Source organism: Trichosurus vulpecula, chromosome 2 (genome assembly GCF_011100635.1).
Source record: "Trichosurus vulpecula isolate mTriVul1 chromosome 2, mTriVul1.pri, whole genome shotgun sequence".
NCBI lineage: Eukaryota > Metazoa > Chordata > Mammalia > Diprotodontia > Phalangeridae > Trichosurus > Trichosurus vulpecula.
In genome coordinates this window covers 16,983,679-17,004,137 of record NC_050574.1, presented here as the reverse complement: position 1 = coordinate 17,004,137, position 20,459 = coordinate 16,983,679, and the positions used below count along the sequence as shown (strand labels likewise).

Sequence of the window (20,459 nt, the reverse complement as noted above, 5' to 3'; positions counted from 1 at the left end):
CTAGGGGTGGATCGCATTTGAATCGTTAAACCAATGTTTAGGAATGTCACCAAATGATATGTTTTGCTTTATAATGAATGATATGTTTTAGTTTCCTTTGTAATTGAATCACAATGTATGTTCTAGGATACATGGCTGATTAGATTATGTATCCTATAACAAGGGGTGGAATGTAGCCATAATGGCTTTTGTTTTCTTTGAATGGCTCAGCTTGCCTCATTGAGCCTCTGGACACTGTGGCTTGCTCTTCCGGGGCAGGAGGCCCAGGGAGCATGCCGGGAGGCAGACGGCTTCCTGTGTGGGGAGTCATGGGGCTGGCTGAGGGGAGGTGTTAGCTCCAGAACCTGGTCTACCCTAGGGGGAGGAGCCAACTCAGGAACCAATCGGCCCTGGTCATTTGGGCGGAGCTTGATGATGTCAGAAACCCTATAAGAGGGGAGAGGACAGCTTGAAGATTCTTCCTCTCTTTCCTTTTCCGGTTGGAGCCAGAGGCAGTTACAACGACCGTTACAGAGGCAGTTACGACCGTTACATCGTCAGTTTCAGTTGCAGCTTCAGTTTCAGAAACAGACACAGCTGAGGCAGGAGCTGCCAGCAGCAGAGCTGATCTACGGGAGGAAGCTGAACAAAGACTTCAGTCCAGTGGGTAATCTTATTACCATCAAGGGGGAAACATGATTTTGCTTTACGCAATCATGTTTCTCTGTAGCCTCCTGGTTACTCTTTCAAGGCGTACCTATTGGGCCTGGAAGATTATGACCAACATATCAAAATGGGGTTGCTGGTTCATGGGTTGGTTACTGTTGAGCCTAAATAAATGTTTTGATTCTTCTGCCTTCTACTTTGAGAGTTTCTTATATCCGGCGATTCCGAACCTTTCAGACATGTTTATGATCCTCTTTGAGATTATAAACTCGGCCCTCCTGATACAGCCTGGCACACATACATGCCCATTGTTCTTGACCCGAGCCTTTGCTGAAGTCTCCCTGGGGCCCCTCCCTCGCTCCCACAAAATGCCTTGTTGGATTTGCCCTTTAATCCTTGTTTCTAAGAGTTCTTTGCTCCATCGCCTTCTTCTTCCTCCCTCCCGCTTTTTACAAAGAAGAAGAAGAAAGTGAAGCGAAAGAAAAGACCTTGGGAACACCGATCGATTATGGCAGCCATCTGCTCCTGCCCCTGGTCCTTACCCTTCCATCCTTTTTCTTCTAATCAACCCTTGATGATCCGCCCCTGCTAAGGTCAAGTCATTCTTGCTTGCCACCACTCCTTTCCCAAGGCCTCTAGGGGGCACCATGGTGCACAAAGCTCTGGGCTCATCTTCCTCAGTTCAAATCCAGCCTCAGACACTTACTAGTTGTGTGACCCTGGACAAGTCACTTCACCCTGTTTGCCTCAGTTTCCTCATCTGTCAAATGAGCCGGAGAAGGAGATGGCAAACCACTCTGGTACCTCTGCCAAGAAAACCCCAAATGGGGTGATAGAGAGTCAGAAATGACCAAAAGGGCTAAGCAACAACTCCTTCCCCAACTTTCCCCTCTCCCCTTAAACTACCCTCTGCTGCCCCCCTCCCCCACCTGCTCCTGGTTGAGTTGAACCAACCCTCCTTCAGCTGGAGACCACAAGGAAGAAGAAGAAGCTGTTAGTTCCCTTTCCTAGAAGACTGGGGGTTGGGAAACATTGCTGGGCTGGCCACAGCAGGATCCTCTGCCTCCAGGTCTGCCCGACCTTCTCTCCGGAGCTGGGGCCACCATGAGGCCCATAGCCATTGCCCTGCTCTGCTTTGGTGAGTGCTGGGAAGGGAGGCAAGAAGGCTCCAGGGAGGGGGGCTCCTGCAGCTTTTACAATGGTCTTACAGATCACTGTGGCCAGTCCCCAGCCCACACATATCTTTTACAAAGGGAGAAACTGAGGCCCAGAGGGGGAACTGATTTTCTAGAGGTCCCAGTAAGTGGGAGCAGGATCCAGGTCTCCTGAAGCCCAGTTAGCCCCTCTCAGTCCAGTCTCCAGATCCAGACTCTGGCTTCCTTTTTCTTTCATCTCTAGGGCTGGGTAGGAAGGAAGTGGGGAGCCATGTCTAATGGGGGTCTTCTCCAAACAGGACTGTGCCTGGGCCAAGTGATCAAGACAGGTGAGCCCCATCCCTCCCCAAGCCCTTCTGCACCTGATCCCCATTTGGCCCAGACTGGCTGACCGGGGAGGGAGGACATGGGAGCCTGGAGGAGGCTAATGGGGGTGTCTGTGGGAGGAGAGACTGGGGATGGGGAGGGACCTCTGGGCTCTGATTCTCTTCCAGAGACATTCCTCAGACCCACCCTCGAGGCTGACTTAGGCCCTCTAATCCCCAAAGGGACACCTGTCACCCTCAGGTGCAAGGGGCATCCGGGGGCTACTTGGTATCGTCTGATGAAAGGAGAATCTCGGTTCCAGGATGTGCCAGGAGCTGGGATGGAGGTGAATTTCCTCATCCCATCTATGACAAAGGACACGGCAGGTAGTTACTGCTGCCTCTACATGAACCAGTCTGTCTTCTCAGAGCCCAGTGAGCCCCTGGAGCTGGTGATGACAGGTGAGACAGGATGCCCAGCACCATCCAGGACAGAGCCTGTGTCCTCAGCAGATTCATCACCCCTCCCCCAATCTTCTGCTCCCCACCCCCTGCCTCCAAACCCAACCTGGGCTTAGGGATTATGATGGCAGAGCCCTGACTCTGGAAGGGTACCTGCAGCGTGAGCGTGTGTGTGTGCACACGCTGCATGGGGGGTTTGGGGGAAGCACTCCACCAGTAGAGGGGAGTCAGCCATCCATGATTATGGGGGAGGGTAAGGCTTGAACTGACTGGGCAGAAGGATCCTGAGGACCCCTGGAGTCTGCCAAGGGAGGAAGCTTGGGCCCCAGCGTGTTCCATGGGCTGTTATAACTGTGCTCCTGCCCTCTCCTTGTCTCTCCCCACCAACCTCGCTCCAGCCTTCTGCCCCACTCCCCTTCTCTGGCTCTTTAGCTGAGTCCCTTCTCGTGGATCCATAGTGAATCTTGGGGCCAGAGAGGATATAGGACCCTCGCCTTAGGGAGTCAGAACAGAGATCTGTTGATTCTGTTGAGGGTCTTAGCCTGTGCTTCCTAGGGGAAGGTAAATGGGGCATCTCCCAGTCTACAACCATGGCCTTTATACCTGGAGAGGGAGAAGAGGATGGACCCATAGGTCCCCTGCCACTCACAGATGAGACCGAGGACAGAGGCAGGGGCTGTTCTGTCATTCTAGGTTCTCCTGTCAGTCAAAGAGCATTTATTAAGCACCTACTGCATGTGCCAGGCACAGTGCTAATCTTTGGGAATACAACAGAAGGCAAAAGACAGACCCTCTTCTCAAGGAGCTCCCAGTCTTGGGAGACCACAAGCGTACAACTATGCCCAAACTAGCTATAGATAAACAGGGAATAATCAACAGAAGGAAGGTCCTGGACATGAGACGGACTGGGAAAGGCTTCCAGTAGGTGGGATTTTAAGTGGGAGTTGGCCAAGAGATGGCGATGAGGAATGAGAACATTCTAAGCATTGGGACAATCGATGTACAGAGTCAGGAGAGAGAGAGAATGTCTTGTGCAAGGAACAAGGACATTGCTGTCACTGGATTACAGAGGATGAGGAGGGGAGTGACGTATAAGAAGACCAGAGAGAAGGGGGCTGGCTTACGAAGGGCTTCGAATGTCAAGCAAAGGATTTTATGCTGGAGTTTATTGGGTAGTGGGGAGACACAATTGGACCTTTGCTTTAGGAAAATCACCTGAGTGGCTGAATGGAGGATGAACTGAAGTGGGGAGGGACTCAAGGCAGGCCCCACCCTCACAACGCCCTCTGCACAGGGTGGGGGCGGGTCTGAGGGAGGGAGATGCTCTTTAGGTAAAAACAAGAGTTGAATATGGGGGGATGAGACAGGGAGGAGTTGAGGATGGACAGAGCCTGATGCCTGGCCGGATGGTGGTCCCCTTGACAGCAATACGGATGTTAGAGTTTGAGGGGAGAGATAATGTGCTCGGTTTGAATGCTCAAAGTCTAAGACGGCTGCAAGACGTCCAGTTCCAAATGTTCACGAAGCAGTTGGGGATGAGACTGGAGGTCAGGAGAGGTTAGGGCTAGTCAAATAAATCTGATAACCACCTGTCTGGAACCTCTACTTGAAACCATGGTGATGGGATCCCCAAGTAAAATAGAAGAGTAAAGAAGTAAAACAGATCCTGGAGAAGAAGAGGCTCCAGGATAGAGCCTCGGGGGACAGCCAAGGTTAAGGGGTGTGACTTGGGTGAAGATACCACACAAAACGGAAGGGTGGTCACCCAGCTGGGGGGAGAACGAGAAAAGGACAGGGGATTAGTGTAATTTGTGGTGGGATTAAATGGGTGAACAATGAGAGGAAGGAGACTCCTGCAGTGCCTTATGGAGAAGAACTTAGAGGAGAGTGGGTGAGGTGGAGAAGGGAGGGATTGAAACGGGGAAGGAAGAACTGGGAAGGAGATTCCTGAAGAACCCTCCTATGGGGCGAGCCACCAGGAGGATACGGGGAAAATGGAAAATCAGAGAAAGAGAAGGACTAGGGGAGCAATCTGCTAGAGAGGACACTGGGACCCAGCTGAGTTCCTATAAGGGAAGCAAGAACGGTATCATGTTATGGAAAACCAAGCGCACAGCTGATCACATGAAAAATACAGACACACCGCAGTCATTTCCATAGATGAGGAAGTTAGAAAATGGAACATGCAGGTGGGAACCATCCCTAAGAAAAGAAAAGAATCTAACAGGGGGGCAGGGGTCAGAAACAAGAGCTGGCATCATCTCCCCACAGAGACACAAGGCATTTCCCCATTATCATCGTGTCTAAAGCAAAACTAGCCCCTCCCCGTGATTGTCTGACATAGTTCAGAAATGCCAGCCATAGCAAGGAGACAAGGGCATGAACAGCGTCAGCATGAGAACGAGTTATTTCTATTTGTAGATGACAGAGCTACCCGGAAAACCCCAGAAAGCAACATGTTGTCAGTCATTTTAGTTGTGTCTGACTCTTCATGACCCCATTTGGGGTTTTCTTGGCAAAGACACTGGAGGGGTTTGCCTCAGGGGAGGAAACTGAGGCAACCAGGGTGAAGTGACTGGCCCAGGGTCACACAGCTAATACGCATCTGAGGCTGGATTTGAACTCAGGAAGAGGAGTCTTCCTGAGTCCAGGGCCAGCGCTATGGCGCCACCTAGCGGCCAGAAGGACAACAGCTGTAGGAAAGAAGCCAAAGATGCCGAAGAGGGTCAGCATTTTGGTATCTCAGAGTCGGAACGATCCAGGCTCGAGCAGCGCCTCTGAGACACACATGGATGAACACTGGGCAGTGGGCGCTATTATTATCCCCATCCTTTTTACAGATGAGGAAACTGAGGGAGACAAAGGATAGCGACTTGCCCAGGGTCACACAGATACTAAGTGTCTGAGGCCAAATTCGAACTCTGGTCTTCTGACACCAGAACCCGTGCTCCATCCAATGCGCCACCTGGCTGCAAAATTATAAACCCCATGCTAATAATGCATGGCTTTTAGTTTGTTTCAGCCCCATCCATGCACATCAAAACTCAACAAGAAAACAAGACCACTTTGTAAGCATAACACCTTGCACCTAGGGCTATTCAGCAAGCCCTCGCTGTCAGCGGCGCCAAGCCAAGATGTGGCCCCAGGTCAGAATGTGACCCTCCGTTGTCAGGCTGAGCAGAGCTTCAACAGGTTCGTCTTCTACAAGGAGGGAGGGGCCGACACCTCTCAGCTTCAGCACGACTCTCAGCCCTACTTCTCCATCCCAGCTGTGACTGCTGCTCATGGAGGCATCTACCAATGCTATGTATTTCACAGTCAACATCCCTACCTGTGGTCAAGGCACAGTGACCCCTTGGAGCTCAGGGTCACAGGTGAGAAAGTCCCCACTCCAACCCCTCTCTTCTCCACGTCTCCCACCCCTCCCCACTGGCCCAGCAGCTTGGGGCCCAGTAGGTCTGGGGAGGGGAGGATTCTGGATCCCCCAGGGAGCCCAGACTTAGAAGAACAAAGGGTGGAAATTGCATAGTCAGCCTCTCTTCTCCCTCCCTGATGCAAACCACATGACAGTGCAACCAGGAAGCACCAGCCCCTAAGGTTTCTCCTCTCCCCTTTCTCAAGGAATCTTAGCCCCAGAGTTCCTGTGAAAGCTTAAGGGTTGATCTGCGATCAAAAACCAACTGATATTTCACTTGCCAGGTGCCAAGCACTGTGCTAAAGTCCTGGGGATACAAAGAAAGATAGAACCCAGCCCTGTTCCCAATTCGAATGGGAGAGACCCCCACCCCAACAGCAGCTTGTGGGAAGAGACAGGGTGAGGTGTGGGGTGGGGCTTAGTCAAAGGCCTGCAAAGGACAGGGGAGAGGGAAGACCCCCCCCAAGCACCTGCAGAAGTGGAGCTCTCCTGCAGCACCCCAACTCATCCTGGGCCTCATGACTGGCCTTTGAAGCTCCCTCTTCACCCCTCAAATGCTCCCTTATGGAAGACTATAAAGAAAGACAGAGAAGGCTCTCAGCACCAAGTGGCCATGGTCCCCCATGGCCTTGCCTCGCCCTCTTCTCTCCTTTTCCAGGGTAGCCTGAAGGGACAAGTAGAAAGGAGGAGGATTCAGCTACGTGGGGGTTGGGGAGGTCACTAGAGAAAGGAGGGACAGAGCTGGAGTGGGGAGATGAAACACACAGCCCCAAGCACCTCAGTTTTCTCTACTGATTAACGGTCATCAACACACCCAGGTCCCCTGGCCTGAGAGCCTCCAGAGCCTCTTAGCCCAGGGGAAGAAGGAACCCTGCCCTTCTGAGCACCTGGATGTTTTCCCAGCCCTTCTTCCCCCAGTTCTGGGATGAGGTGGGGGGAAGGAGGGATGTCCCACTTGTTCTCATTTCACCTCTCATGGGGGAAGACACCAAGTCACCCTCTCTAGGGAATGTCCCTTCTTGACCCTAATGCTGCCTCTGACCTAATTCAGTGACTCAGGGTTCTGTCTACAAGCAAAGAGGGAAAATCAGGTCTGTGGGTCCAGGGGAGAAAAGTGTCCTAAGGATTCAGCAGGCTCCTTCCCTCCTACACCTTCACTGCTCCTTCACTGGCCTCCCTCACTTTCTCCTTGTTCTCCAGAAGCCTAGGCAGAGACAGAGGAAGGAAGTCATAGGGATTATAGAGCCATCTAATGTCCCTGGCCAAGGGACCTCAACAGGTTAAAACCTAAGCAGGCTCCCATATCTCATAGCCATTGAGTAAAGGCAGAGGCCAGGCCTCTAGGGTCCCATCCCAGGACCTCTCTGAATTTCGCCTGCCAAGCTCCTAATTCTGTTCCTTCCCAAGGGACATCTAGTCCAAGGCCGGAACCTCCAGACACGCTATTTGGTAAGTAATGAGTGGAGCCTCAGTACAAGGGGGAAGGAGGCAGGGGACGAAACGCTAAGTGGGGTTGGAGCAGTGCTCCCTTCTGCCAGCTCCAGGGTCATCAGCACCCCCACATGTCCCTGCTCTGTCACCATCTCCTGGACCTTCTCCCTTCCCCTTCCCCCAGGTCCTTCAACCCCTAGACATGCTTTCCAAGGATCTGAACCTCCCCTCAGATTGGGGGTTCCCTGAGGACAGGGCTTTATCCTTTATCCCTACTCACGCTGGGAACCCCAAGGACCAGGATGGTGCTAACAGAGCCCCTCCAACTTCTCTTCCCCTTGGTCTTCCCCCTTGGTTTTCTCAGGTCTTTCCAGACTCCAAGCAGGCATCTTGATAGGCATCTCAGCACTCCTCATCCTGCTCTTCCTCTTCTTACTCCTTGTCTTCCTCCTTCGGCACCATCACCAGCAACAGGCCAGGCTCCGTGAGTCCTTAGGGCTGAGGGTGACTTGGTCTGAGGTCTTGATGGGGCACAGAGCCTGATCTTCAATTCTCTTTGCAGGGTCTGGAGGCAAAGAGGCAGGTGTTGAAGAGACCTTTAGGAGGTAAGGCCCCCAAAACACCCTGATTCCTCCTGACCCCCTTCCCCGCCAATCTCCCTCCTCTTTCCTCATTTTTCCATCTTCTTCCACAGCTGCACCCAGGCTGAGGATGCTTCTCTGGAATCCCCGTGTAAGCGGCAGGGGAGCATGTCAGGGGTAGCATGGCCTGGGGCACTAGGGGGGATGTCTGGGCCTGGGAAGAGCCAAGATCCTGCATTTTCACCCCTTCCTCTTTTGCCTCCAGATGCAGCTGTGAAGGGTGTCCAGATGGATGAGCACAGGATGCCCAATGCCCTGGTGAGTCAGCAACGTGGATATGGCCATGGTACTTACCGTACCAGGTCCTGCGGATGCTCATAAGTTAACACCTTATGTAGACATCTCCCACAGTGCTCACCTCCCTTGTGCAGGTCCTAACCCTCTCTGATCTGGACTAGTGCTACAGTCTCCTTCTTGCCCTGCCTATCATCAGTCCCTCCCCTGTCCAATCCACTCCAAAATTAATCCCACATGAAGGGTGGATTCTCCTGTGGGCAGGACACGGTGAGGTCTAGCCTCGGACACTTCAGGCCCGTCTCTTCACCATCACTTCTATTTAACTTCTGCCTTCGCCCTTGTCTTCTTATCTAAATTAGAAAAAAATGTCTTAATGGTCTCCCTGTTGCCTTGATTGTTGTATTTGTTGGCCATTCTTGCATTTCTGTTCTGTGGGGTATCGGAGAGTCCGATAACTTCTTTAGGTCTGGTTTTCTTTCTAGGAAAGTTTTAGGCACCTCTTTCTATAGAATATCCATCTTTTTTCATTTGTGGCTAGGCTCAGATTTGCAGGGTAGGTCCCCTTGGACTGCATCATTAGCTCCGTTCCTCTTCAGAACACATTATTCCACTCCCTCCTGTGGTTTCTGGTGGGTGCAGAATAGTCTTGTCTTATTTTACTTTCCTTTCTTTTATATTTAAAGGTCTTCTGTTGGTCACTTGCAGAATTCATTTGTTTCTTAATGGGATTGTTCAACTTAAATACTATGTGTGCAGTCTCAGTTTTTTTCTAGAAAAGATCTATGGATTTTTTATTGACTCCTTATTTTCTATTTTCAGAAATTCTAGGCAGTTTTCTTGTGTATTTTCTGGCATCATGGTGTTTAGGTTTTTTGACTTGTCTTGTTCTTCAGAAAGATCTGTAATCCTTAAGTTGTCTTTATCCATCCTGTCTTTGAGATCAATAGATTTTGCTTGTTTGGAGATCTTGCTTTCTTTTAATGTTTGAGGTTATTTCTCCTGAGATCTTTGGTAGTTTCAAGCTTTTTCTCATATACTTTCCCCTATTGCTCTGACTCCCTCTCCTTTGATGGTGGTTTCCCTGAGGGTTGGATCCCAAAGCATCTCAATCTCCTCCCACACCAGACAATTCATGGCTTACCAGTGTAGGTATCTGCCCCAGCTGACATCTAGGGGTGACAGAATGGATCCCAACTGGATACTGGACTGTTTCCCTCAGGCTTAGTGGAGGACCACATAGCCTGTTCCACCCCTCCCCTCCCATACATGCCCTTCTGCTCCTCAGTTCTCTGGCCTAATACCCTAAATGCTGCCACAGGGCTTTTGTGGCCTAAGCACATTTCTGCCATGTGGATAGATCTCCATGGCTCTGGGAACATGGCGGGTAGGGAGGGGAGTTGGAGTGTAGAGTTGAGTTCTGTGCAAGTGCACAGGTCCAGGGCACATTGGGCATTGGGAGGGCTGAGTGAGCTCACATTGGGGATTTTCTCAGCTGTTAGTTCATTGTTTTCACCTTCTTTGGGGTCTACGTATCCTAGATCATGGAGACAGTTGAAAGTGCTTTATCTTTGGCACATAATTCCTATTTTTGGAGAGGTCTGAGGGGTCATGCGGATCAGAGAAAATGTCTAGTGCTAGTCCTCCATCTCATTGGTCACGCCTAACCCCTTCAAACCATGCTGCCAGACTGATCTTCCTGGAGCATAGATTGGCACCAGACCCCTCCCCTACTCAAAAAACTTCAGGGGTTCTCTGTTACTCGCAGGATAAAACGTAGATTCCTCACCTGCTTTCAAAATCAGGGTGCAAACCATTGCCTTGTGCAAGAGGCTTTCTTGGCCCTCTCAGATGCCATCTCCTCTCTCAGGGTGCCTTCTGTCCATGCTGAATGTATCTTGTATTTACCCAATTGTTCACATGGTATCTCCTTCACTAGAATTTGAGCTCCTGAAGTTCGGGGGCCGATTTTGCCTTTCTTGGTATCCCCAGCTCTTAGCCTAATGCCTGGCACACAGTAAGTGGTTAAAAAATCCTTGCTGATTGATGAATTGACAAGGGAATGAAATCCAGGGGGAAAACTTTGACTGAATATATAGTTCTGTGAGTCATCGTTAGAAAAATGACAAATGAATCATGGGAGTTGATGAGATCACAAAGACAGTGAAGGTTTTTTGAGGATTGGAGCAAATTTGGGCCTGTTTGGAGACAGCTTGGAACCAGTAAATAGAGAGGTTGACATTTCTTTGGGGAGGGAAAAAGGATGCTTGAGGATACAATCTGCTGGGGAAAATCAGAAGAGACAGTATCTAAGGGCAGCTGTGGAAGAGTTGGCCCCAGCAAGTGAAAAGGCCCCCTCTTTGTCAATGACTGGACAAAGGAGGAGAGAGCCGGGGATGAGGTCCAGGAATTTCAAGGTAAAGAGGACGGGAGAAGGAGCTCACATCATAAAGTGGGAGGGGAGGTCCACAACTGGGGGTGGGGTGGGGAGGAGGTGTAGGGGACTTGAGGAGGGGAGAGAAGGTTTGGAAGAGCTGCAGAGAGTGAAATGGGGAATCAGCTGGGGGGAATAAAAAGATTGCCTTGCTGCTCATCCCAGCTGAGGGTGGGTACAATGAACTTAAAATGTGCCTTGTCTGCATAATTGTGGAACTTCCTCCTGCTGAGTTCAAAGCACATGAGTGGAATGATGTGAATAATGATGGTGTCAGTAATCTAGGGCTGAGGTCTGGGAAAAGGAGACTGGTCACAGGACAAAGGAACCAGAGGACTTGAGTGTAGAAGACATCTGTACTCTCTTGATAACTATCCTTACTTGACTGGCTCATCTCCCATCTTTTCTCCCCTCCCCTCCAACAGGTGGAAGACCCTCAGGAAGTGACCTACGCCCACCTGATCCACAAGTCCCCCAGTCAGCGCCTTGAGCACCTTCCTCCATTCCCAGCAGGGGAGTCCATCCTCTATGCCCCATTGGCCATCCAGTAAGCATCCTAGTGGGGCCCAAGAGATACTCAATTTCTCTCTCCCCAGCTCTGCCTCTGCTTCCCCTGTGTAGACCAATTCATTGGCATCGAACATCGGGCACCCAGGAATTTAATATTGGAATAGCCTCAGTCCTGACCTGGACACTCTACAAGAACACCTCAATATGTTCCAGCTCTGTGGTCAATAGACCAAACAAAAGCCCTTTATTAAGCGCCTACTATGTGCCACTTGTACCCTTACCCTCAATAGCCTAGAAGTGTGCACGGGCTGATGCCTTCTCCTCCTCCAATAAATGTTTTCTGTCCTTATTCTGTGAAAAGAAGGAAACTGGCTGAAAAAGGAAGTAAACAAACAAGCAAATGAATAAAAGAGGAATGTGACTACATTATTTGTGTCCTTTCTTGTTTTTCCCTGAAATCCCGCCCCAGTCACAACTTCCTCTTACCCATCACAACCCTTCCACTCACCCAGGCCTCCTTCCTTCCCCGAACCTGAGGGCTCCCCCTTCCTTCCCTTTTGTCCAGGCTGACATCATATTTTCTAGCTCACAGGGATAAAACTGGGTTCTCTCCTTGTTTGGGGGAGAATGGGGCAGAAAACTTCATATTTAGCTAGCTGGCCACTCCTGGGATGCTGGAACTGGCCTGAGAGATTGTCCCCCTTCCCTTTGGGAGGGGCTGGAGAAGAGAGGCCCTGTCAATCTCATTTGGTCTTGGGCCTTCTGGGCAAACAGAGAGGAAAGACAGTTGGAATGAGGGAGCTTGTGAGGAGGGGATCTTATTCCTAACTCCCTCAGACCCCAAGCCATTGTTTCCTCAAGCAGCAAGATGGAAGGTGGAGATTGCCAAGGAGGCAGAATCTCAGTGCTGCTGCCCCATTCCTGGACCTTCCCTCATACCCATCTTCTACCTCAGTATGGTACTGCCCCAGCATCATCACCAGCCCAGAACCACCCTGAAGGAAAGGGCTACTTCTATCTCCTCCACCCGGCCCTACCTTCACCCTGACCACTGGTCCTATAACTCTGCCTATTCTGCAACAGTCAGTCAGCCAACACAGCAATCATTATTAAATTATTATGGCACTCATTATGTGCCAGACACTCTGCTAAATACTGTTCTGTCACTTTCAGTCATGTCTAACTTTCTATGACCCCACTTGGGGTTTTCTTGGCAGAGATCCTGGAGTGGTTTGGCCATTTCCTTCTCTGGCTCATTTTACAGATGAGGAAACTGAGACAAACAGGGTGAAATGACTTGCCCAGGGTCACACAGCTAATAAGAGTCTGCGACCAGATTTGAACTCAGGAAGATGAGTCCTCTTGATCCCAGGGCTGGCACTCTATACACTGTTACCTTACTACCATACACAGAAAGGTGAATACATAGTCTCTGCCCTCAGAGAGCTCATATTCTAATGAGGGAAACATGAGGCAAAAAATTGTCTATGCAAGATATATACAGTGTACATGGAAGATGATCTCATAGTCAATCAATAAACATTTAGGGTTAGCATCTACTACGTGCCAGGCTGGACAGCTAGGTGGCACAGTACATAGACTGCTGGACCTGGTGAGTTAAAATCTGGCTTCAGAAAATTACTAGCTGTGTGACCCTGGGCAAGTCACTTAACTTGTTTGCCTCAGTTTCCTCATCTGTAAAATGAGCTGGAGAAGGAAATGGCCAACCCCTCCAATGTCTTTGCTATGAAAACCCTGAATGGGGTCATGAAGAGTCAGACAAGACAGAAAAATGGCTGAACAACAAGCCCTCTGGTAAACACTGAGAATGCAAAGAAAAGTGAAAAGTTTCCCTGCCCTCCAGCTTTCGATCTAACGGGGGGAGACACATGAAAACAAACACGTGTAAAGGAGATATACAAAGGATAAATTAGAAATGATCAACAGAGGGAAGGCACCAGACTTATGAGGGATTGGAAAAACCTTCCCATAGATGATGGGATTTTAGTTAAGATTTTAAGGAAGCCAGGAAGTAGAGATGAGGAGAGAGAGCATTCCAGGCATGGAGGAGGATCAGAGAAAATACCCGGAGCCAAGAAATGGAGTGTCTTGTTCATGAACCCCAGGCTTATGGGATCAAATAGTACAAAGAAGAGAGCAGAGTCTAAGAAAACTGGGAAAGCAAGAAGAGGCCAGATTGCCAAGGACTGCTCAGTCGATGTAACCCAATTGTGGCCTCATTTGAGTGCAGGATGGCTCCTATGTTATACAATTCCTCTGACCAAGCTGTAACTTTCAGTTTTCTTTCCACTTACCAGCCTGGGGTCCCCCAAATCATATATCCAGATTTTGTTTTGAGGTGTTTTTTCCCCACTTTTATCTTATGTTTCTAGTTACCATATGGTATCTCATTTTCTCTTACTGTATCTGGTTACTTGTGAACCAGCAGCTAATAGAGCCAACATGTGGTAGTCTTGATCACTATTATGAAAAATTATTCATAGGGACAATTGTCTCCCAGTTGGAAATTACCAAGGGGACTGTCATACCCCTGTAGTAAAATGAAGACTCAACCTAACAGGGCTTGAATATTAGCTTTAGCCCGATTGACCTGTACTTTGGGTCAAGGAGGTTGGACATCTCCCTTATTTCCGAGCCTAACAATGATGTTCCTTCTATCATCGTAATTGGCATCCTCCCCTGTCTTTGGTCAGCCTATCTTTCCCCTCTCACAGTACCCATTTCATTTGGGGGCCTATTTTGCCTTTGATCATAGTTCCTCATCCCCTGGAGTTATTAAAGCTATCATCCCTGTCTTGCCCCTTGAAGTTGTTACTACTTAGCCTAGGACATGCCCTCCATTCTCCAAGGGGAGTGTATATATAGTTTCTGAGTTAACGTCCTCATTTAGTATTAGGGATGTTATGACATGTTCTATAGTCTCTGCTCTTCCTAAAAGGGAGATGAACACAGTTTTGTCACTGTTTGAGCCTGCCCTAGCCAATATCCTCTTCATTTGTGCAATATAGTCCATTACTTCTGGTCTTTCTATAGCCTTATTCAAATCCAAATATATCCATCCTACCAGGGCCATTTTTAATAGCATCTGTACTTCTTCAGAAATAGCTTTTCATTTGTATGAGGAGTGGGCTGTGGCTTCCTCCAAGCCTGAAAAATCCAATGGAAAATAAGGTCTTTGTCATTCTTCTACCTTCTGCTACATTGCCTTAACCAGATGAGCCAGGCTGTCCTCTTCACAAATCATCCCCTGGCTTTTAACCCCATTTGTTCTACCCTGACAGATTCACCATCCATTTAGTAGATATTATCTGTTTCCTCTTTTATTTTAGCATCCAAGAATCATCTATTTCCTCTGGTTTGGTTGTGTGTGTGTGTGTGTGTGTGTGTGTGTGTGTGTGTGTGTGTGTTTTAAAGGAAGTCTATAAATCTGACCTAAATCTGTTCTGTTCACGGGAACCAGTTTCTAAGCTGGAAGATATTTCTTTTCCTTCTCTAAAGATTTTGTGGTTAGATATGAGACACAAAGTGCGATGCCATAGCATGTAGAGTGCTGGGCCTGGAGTCAAGAAGACTCATCTTCCTGAATTCAAATCCAGCCTCAGACACTTACTAGCTGTGTGACCTTGGGCAAGTCACTTAACCCTGTTTGCCTGGGTTTCCTCATATGGAAAATGAGCCTGAGAAAGAAATGGCAAACCACTACAATATCTCTGCCAAGAAAACCCCAAATGGGGTCACAAAGAGTTGAGTTGCATATGACTAAGAATGACTGAACAACAGCCACATGGGACATGAAATCCTCCAGGGACTAGCTATATCCTTGTATCCACTGGCAGTAGATCACTTAAGCCACCATCTAAGAGGTCACTTGTCTCTCCAAGAGCTACTTTAGATCTGGAGTGGGGAACCTGTGGCCCTCTAGGTCCTCAAGGGAGGCCCTTTGACTGAATCCAAACTTCACAGAACAAATCCCCTTAATAAAAGAATTTGTTCTGTAAAACTTGGACTCAGTCAAAAGGTGGAACCTAAGGACCTAGAAGGCCACATGCGTGCCTTGAGACCTCAGGTGCCCCACACCTGATTTAGAGCTTCTAATTAAACCCTAGTTGCCTGTTCATTCAATTAGTTCTCTATTTCTATAGTGAAAAATCCACTTGGCTCTTCAGAATCAAGTCTGCTCTTTTCCCCAAATTCTTAAGTAAGAATTCCTCTATAACTTACAAGAGTACAGTTTCTGCTGTGCTGGCTCTGGCTTCAGAAAAATCAGAAATTCCCTGATCATTGGGTTGAAATTAGGGTTAGATGAAGAACCCTAGAATCACGGCTGCTCACAGTCTAATTATAGTAATAACAGAGCTTTGCAACAACCCTGGCCAGTATATGCCATTATTATCAACCTCACCACGAATGAGGAAACTGAGGCTGAGAGGTTTTGCTCAGGGTTACCCACAGGCATCAAAATATTCATAGCAACACTTCCCCTTGTAGCAGAGAACTGGAAGCAAAGTAGGTGCCTATTGTTTGGGGAATGAATAGCTAAGCAAATTGTGGTGTGTGAATGTACTGGAAGATTTTTGTTATTGTTGTTCAGTCACTTCCAACTCTTCCTGACTCCATTTTGGGGTTTTCTTGGCAAAGATACTGGAGCGGTTTGCCATTTCCTTCTTCAGCTCATTTTACAGATGAAGAAACTGAGGCAAACAGGGTGAAGGGACTTGCCCAAAATCACACAGCTAGGAAGTACCTGAGGCCAGATTTAAACTCCATCTTCCTGACTCTGGGCCTGGCAGCTGGTGCTCTATCCCTTGCAGCGCCACCTACCTGCCCCAGCTGGAAAATTGTGATGCTGTAAGAAACAATGAATAAGTTGAATTCCCAGTTAAGGAAAATATAGACGTGAATGCAAAGAGAAGTAAACAGAGACCATATACGGAATGATTACAACTGCACAAAGGGAAAAAAAAACAGCCAGAATAAAGCAATTGAAATTGAATATTTCAATTTAAATTACAATTTAATTTAAATTACAATTCTAATTACATAGATAAATCTTGGCACTAATGAAGAACTATGGGAAGACCTCTCCTCTCAATTTGTGTGATGTGGAGCATTGGACAGCTTGCCAAAGTTGTTTAGGGTTTGATTAGTTTGGCTGACTTTTTTCTCTTTTTCCTATTTTTTGTTCTTTATTATAAGAGATGTCCCTATAGGAAGGGATAGGAAAAAAATTTTTTAAAAATATAGTTCCTTTTTTAAAGAGAATTTCAGAATCCTAGAGTTGGTAGGGTGCCAGCTTGTACAAAGAGGGAAAATGAGGCAGAGACAGACAGAAAGACAGGGACTGGGCCAATGCCATGTACCTGCATCTACCCTCTTCCAGAACACCACACACACACACACACACACACACACACACACACACACACACACACTGCAGACCACATGGAGGAAGAAGCTGTCTCAGAAAGGCTAGGGGATTGAGAAAGTCTGGGTGGGGCTGACCCCGGCTATATTTTGTGTCTCAGTCAGCCTGCCTGACTAGTGATGCCTGGAACTGCCATGTCCCCCTCAGCCATCACGTTGCTGGGTTTTGGTAAGTGGGGAAGGGGAAGCAAGGCTCAGAAGAGCCAGAAGAGACATCAGAGATCCTGAGACCCCCCTCCTTTTGCTGTCTATGCCATTTACAGAGGAAGCCTGAGGTTCAGACAGAGGAACTGATTTTTGGGAGATCACCCGGTAAACGGGGGCAGGGCCAGGACATGAATCCAAGTCTCCTGCTGCCTGGCCAGCCATCCCCAGGTTCTAAGGTTTCTCCCTCCTTCCTGTCTTCCAGCATTGAGTGCTGTACCTGGGACATTTGTTTCAGTAGTTGTGTCTGACTCTTCATGACCCCATTTTGGGGTTTTCTTGGCAAGGGTACTGGAGGAGATTGCCATTTCCTTCTCCAGTTCATTTGACAGATGGGGAAACAAAGGCAAACAGGGTTAAGCAACTTGCCCGGGGTCACACAGCTAGTGTCCGAGGCCAGATTTGAATTTAGGACTCCAGGCCTGGAGCTCTATCCATTGTGCCACCCAGTTGCCCTCCTGGCACATGGTAGGCACTTAATGTTTATTGACTGACTGACTGCCTCCCCAAGGTTTTGGTGGGAAGGATGTGTTGATCTATGTCTGACAGAGATCTTCTCTGGCAGGATTATGGCTGAGCCAGTGGATCGGAGCTCAAGAGGGTGAGTGTTTCCCCCCATATGCCCTAGCCCGAACACCCCCTGACCCTTATACAAGCTCAGCACACACTAGGCATCTGAGAAGGAAGGACATAGGAGCTGGGGCTGGGCTATCTGGGAGAAGACACTTGAGACAACAAGGACAGAGGACTCCCTGGACCTCTGGGCTCTGATCTCTTCCAGGGACACTCCCCAGACCCACCCTCCAGGCTGATCCAAGCCCTCTGATCCCTCACAAGAAATCTGCCACCCTCCGGTGTCAGGGATTTCCTGGAGCTGATATGTACCGTCTAAGGAAAGAAGGAAGCTCCCAGTACACAGATGTTCCTACAGCTGGGAGGCAGGCTGAGTTCCCTATCCCTTCTGTGACACCGGACAACACTGGAAGCTACTACTGCCTCTACAGGAATCAGTCCCACTGGTCCAAGCCCAGTGAGCCCCTGGAGCTAGTGATGACAGGTGGAGGGCTCCCCCAAACCTTCCTTTCATCCCTTATCAGGGGCTGGTCCTTCCTTAGAGAGCCAGAGCCAATCTTGGGAATGGAGAGAAGACTCTCAGCTCTCACTTCAGGAGACAGGATGGAGTGAGGGGCTCAGCCTGGGCTCCCTCGGGTGGAGGGCAAGGGGCTCTACCAAAGCTGGGAGATTGAGGAGGAGGGACCCACAGCTGCTCTTGTTCCTCTCCTCATCCAGCCCTGGGAACAGACCAGGAAAGGAACAACTTCCCTTTTCATTACAGTCTCCTTCTCCCGCAGGCTGGTATGATAAGCCCTCACTCTTAGCCCTGCCCAGCCCAGAGGTGTTTGCAGGAGAGAATGTCACCCTCCAATGTTGGTCACAGCAGTGGTTTGAAAAATACATGCTCCACAAGGAGGGAGGGGTCAACCTTTCCCAGAGCCAAGGAAGCCGGTACCATGCAAATTTCCACATCCCTGAGGTGACTGCTGCTCATGGAGGCTCTTACAGATGCTACAGCCTTCACAGTGATGCCCCCCATGAGTGGTCAGCCCCCAGTGACCCCCTGGAGCTCAGGGTCAAAGGTGAGAGAGCTCCAGCCTGAGCTCTTTTATGCCCATCCACTTAGAATGCAATGCTGTAGCCCAACTGACTCTGCCCTGGGGACCCCAGAAGCCAGGAGCATTTGGGTAAGGGAGTCCCTAGGGCTCCCTGGGGAGAGGGGCTCTGAGGTAGGGGTCAGAGGTAGTAATGATGAAGGAGATCAGAATCTAACAACTGTAGAACATGGGTGGAAAGATTATGAAGTTCCCAAGGCCTGGCCTGGAATAGAGAGAGGAAGAAATGAGGTGGGTGGGGATGGAAGGGAGCAGACAGGAAAGGCAATCCCAGCCCCTCCCTCTTCTCTTCATCTGTCAAATTTCCAGCAATTCCCAGGGTTCAGCAGACTCCACAGCTAGTAAATAACCAGAGACTCTCAGTACAAGGCAGGTGTCTGAGCCCTCCCCAACCCCCATCCTTACCTCTGCCTGGTGGGAGAGGAAGTCATGAGGACTGACCCAGGTCAAGAAAGGGGAACAGCTGTAGGAAAGAGAAAAGGAAGAGGCAGGTTTATCCTCTTAGCCACACAACAAGTCCCTTTCCCCTACTAACACCAGGAGGGGAGAAGGAGGATCTATGCTGACATTATAGAGTTTGTAGGAATCGGAAGGCTCTATCCCTAAGTCAATGACAACCTCCATCCCCTCACCAGGTGCTTCCCCCCAGAATTACACTGTGGGGAATATCGTCCGCCTTGGCCTGGCTGGTCTGGTCCTCATCATCCTAGGGGTCCTGCTGGTGGAAGCCTGGAACAGCCAGAGGAGGCACCAAGAAGCAGCCCAGAAGCCCCTGCCTAAGCAGTCAGACCAAGCCAAAGGGCAAGGCAGAATTGGGGATCCAGTGAATTTGTAACAAGACTTACACACTGTCTCTCTTTTTGGCCATCTTGGACACTGGCATGCCAAATCATATACAGTATTTTCACTTTTTGCACAGATCCAATAAAAGGAACACTTTGATATGTTGGAATCAGCCCTCTTTCCTCCTCTCCAAACACTACCTGCCCCAGGGCCCCTGGTGATGGTGACTAGGAGGGGAGATGAACATGCATTGGTGTTTGTCCATTGGGTGTCCCGTCCCTGGCAGGGACTTCCAAATGCTGTGGCTGACTGTCCCTGGTGGAGCAGGGGCAGTGGACTCAATGGCAGGACCCACTAGGAAGGCCTACCCCATTCCATCCTTCCCATCCCTGGTTTTGGACGGAAAGTCATTTGGCTGGCCTTTCTGCTTCATTTCATAGTGTCCTTACTTCTTAGGCACCCCCAACCCCACCTAGAGGATTACCTGGTATGGGGGAGCAAGAACTGGAGACAGAAGACCAGTATGGACCCCAGTCTAGTCACTGAGGCTCTGAGAAAGTACTTCTGCTACGTGCAGACAGAACAAGGGGTTCTGGTCAAGCCCTGCCTACCCCCTGGAGCCTGTCTCTGGGGTCCTTTCTTTGCTTTGTTCCCGTGCCCCATATATTTTTGAATTGGACTGATGGGCACTCTGAGAGACACGTGATTTGACAGATTCTTCTCAGTTTACCGCATGGTGACAAAAAGACTGCTGAGCCAGTACTAAGGGTGGTACAGAATGCCCGCTGAAGTCTTTTGCCTGTCTCTGGTGGTGAACAAAGCAAGAGCTGTCATGGGGCTGCCTCTGTGTCTATTCTTTTCTGAAGTGAGAAGAGTATCAGAGTGGGAATGGACCAGGTAATGAACTCAGGATCTTCAAAGCTCTCAGCTTTGGAAAAGCCATCAGACGCCTTGCTACAAGAGCTGGGTAGCAGAGTCTTCCAACGGCCACCACAGCTTGGCCTGGTGAGAAGCCAGCTCTTGAGAAGCACCAGCCTCATCACAAATCAGCCTCCCAGCTGAGACCACCAGGTCCAACAAGCAAGGGAATGCCTCATCCACTGGATATGACATACCCCAGGGTGAA

At 49.4% G+C, this 20,459-nt stretch overlaps 1 protein-coding gene across 1 annotated transcript; it reads left to right on the top strand.

The window, feature by feature from the left end:
- Nucleotides 1-1,693: 1,693 nt before the first annotated feature.
- On the top strand, nt 1,694-19,385 carry LOC118836296 (leukocyte immunoglobulin-like receptor subfamily B member 3). Its single transcript, XM_036743628.1, has 15 exons — nt 1,694-1,783; nt 2,099-2,128; nt 2,294-2,566; nt 5,659-5,940; nt 7,389-7,430; nt 7,777-7,896; nt 7,975-8,017; nt 8,107-8,144; nt 8,259-8,311; nt 11,147-11,269; nt 16,791-16,845; nt 17,446-17,481; nt 17,662-17,937; nt 18,233-18,517; nt 19,186-19,385. The coding sequence occupies exons 1-15, from the start codon at nt 1,750-1,752 to the stop codon at nt 19,383-19,385; spliced, it is 1,890 nt and encodes a 629-aa protein (XP_036599523.1). The 5' UTR covers nt 1,694-1,749.
- Nucleotides 19,386-20,459: the final 1,074 nt, after the last annotated feature.

Coding starts and splice junctions, on each gene's coding strand:
- LOC118836296 (XM_036743628.1), top strand. CDS start 1,750: ATGAGGCCCATAGCCATTGCCCTGCTCTGCTTTG. Junction 2,567..5,658: donor CCTGGAGCTGGTGATGACAG/GTGAGACAGGAT, acceptor CCTTGCACCTAG/GGCTATTCAGCAAGCCCTCG. Junction 17,482..17,661: donor GTGGATCGGAGCTCAAGAGG/GTGAGTGTTTCC, acceptor GATCTCTTCCAG/GGACACTCCCCAGACCCACC.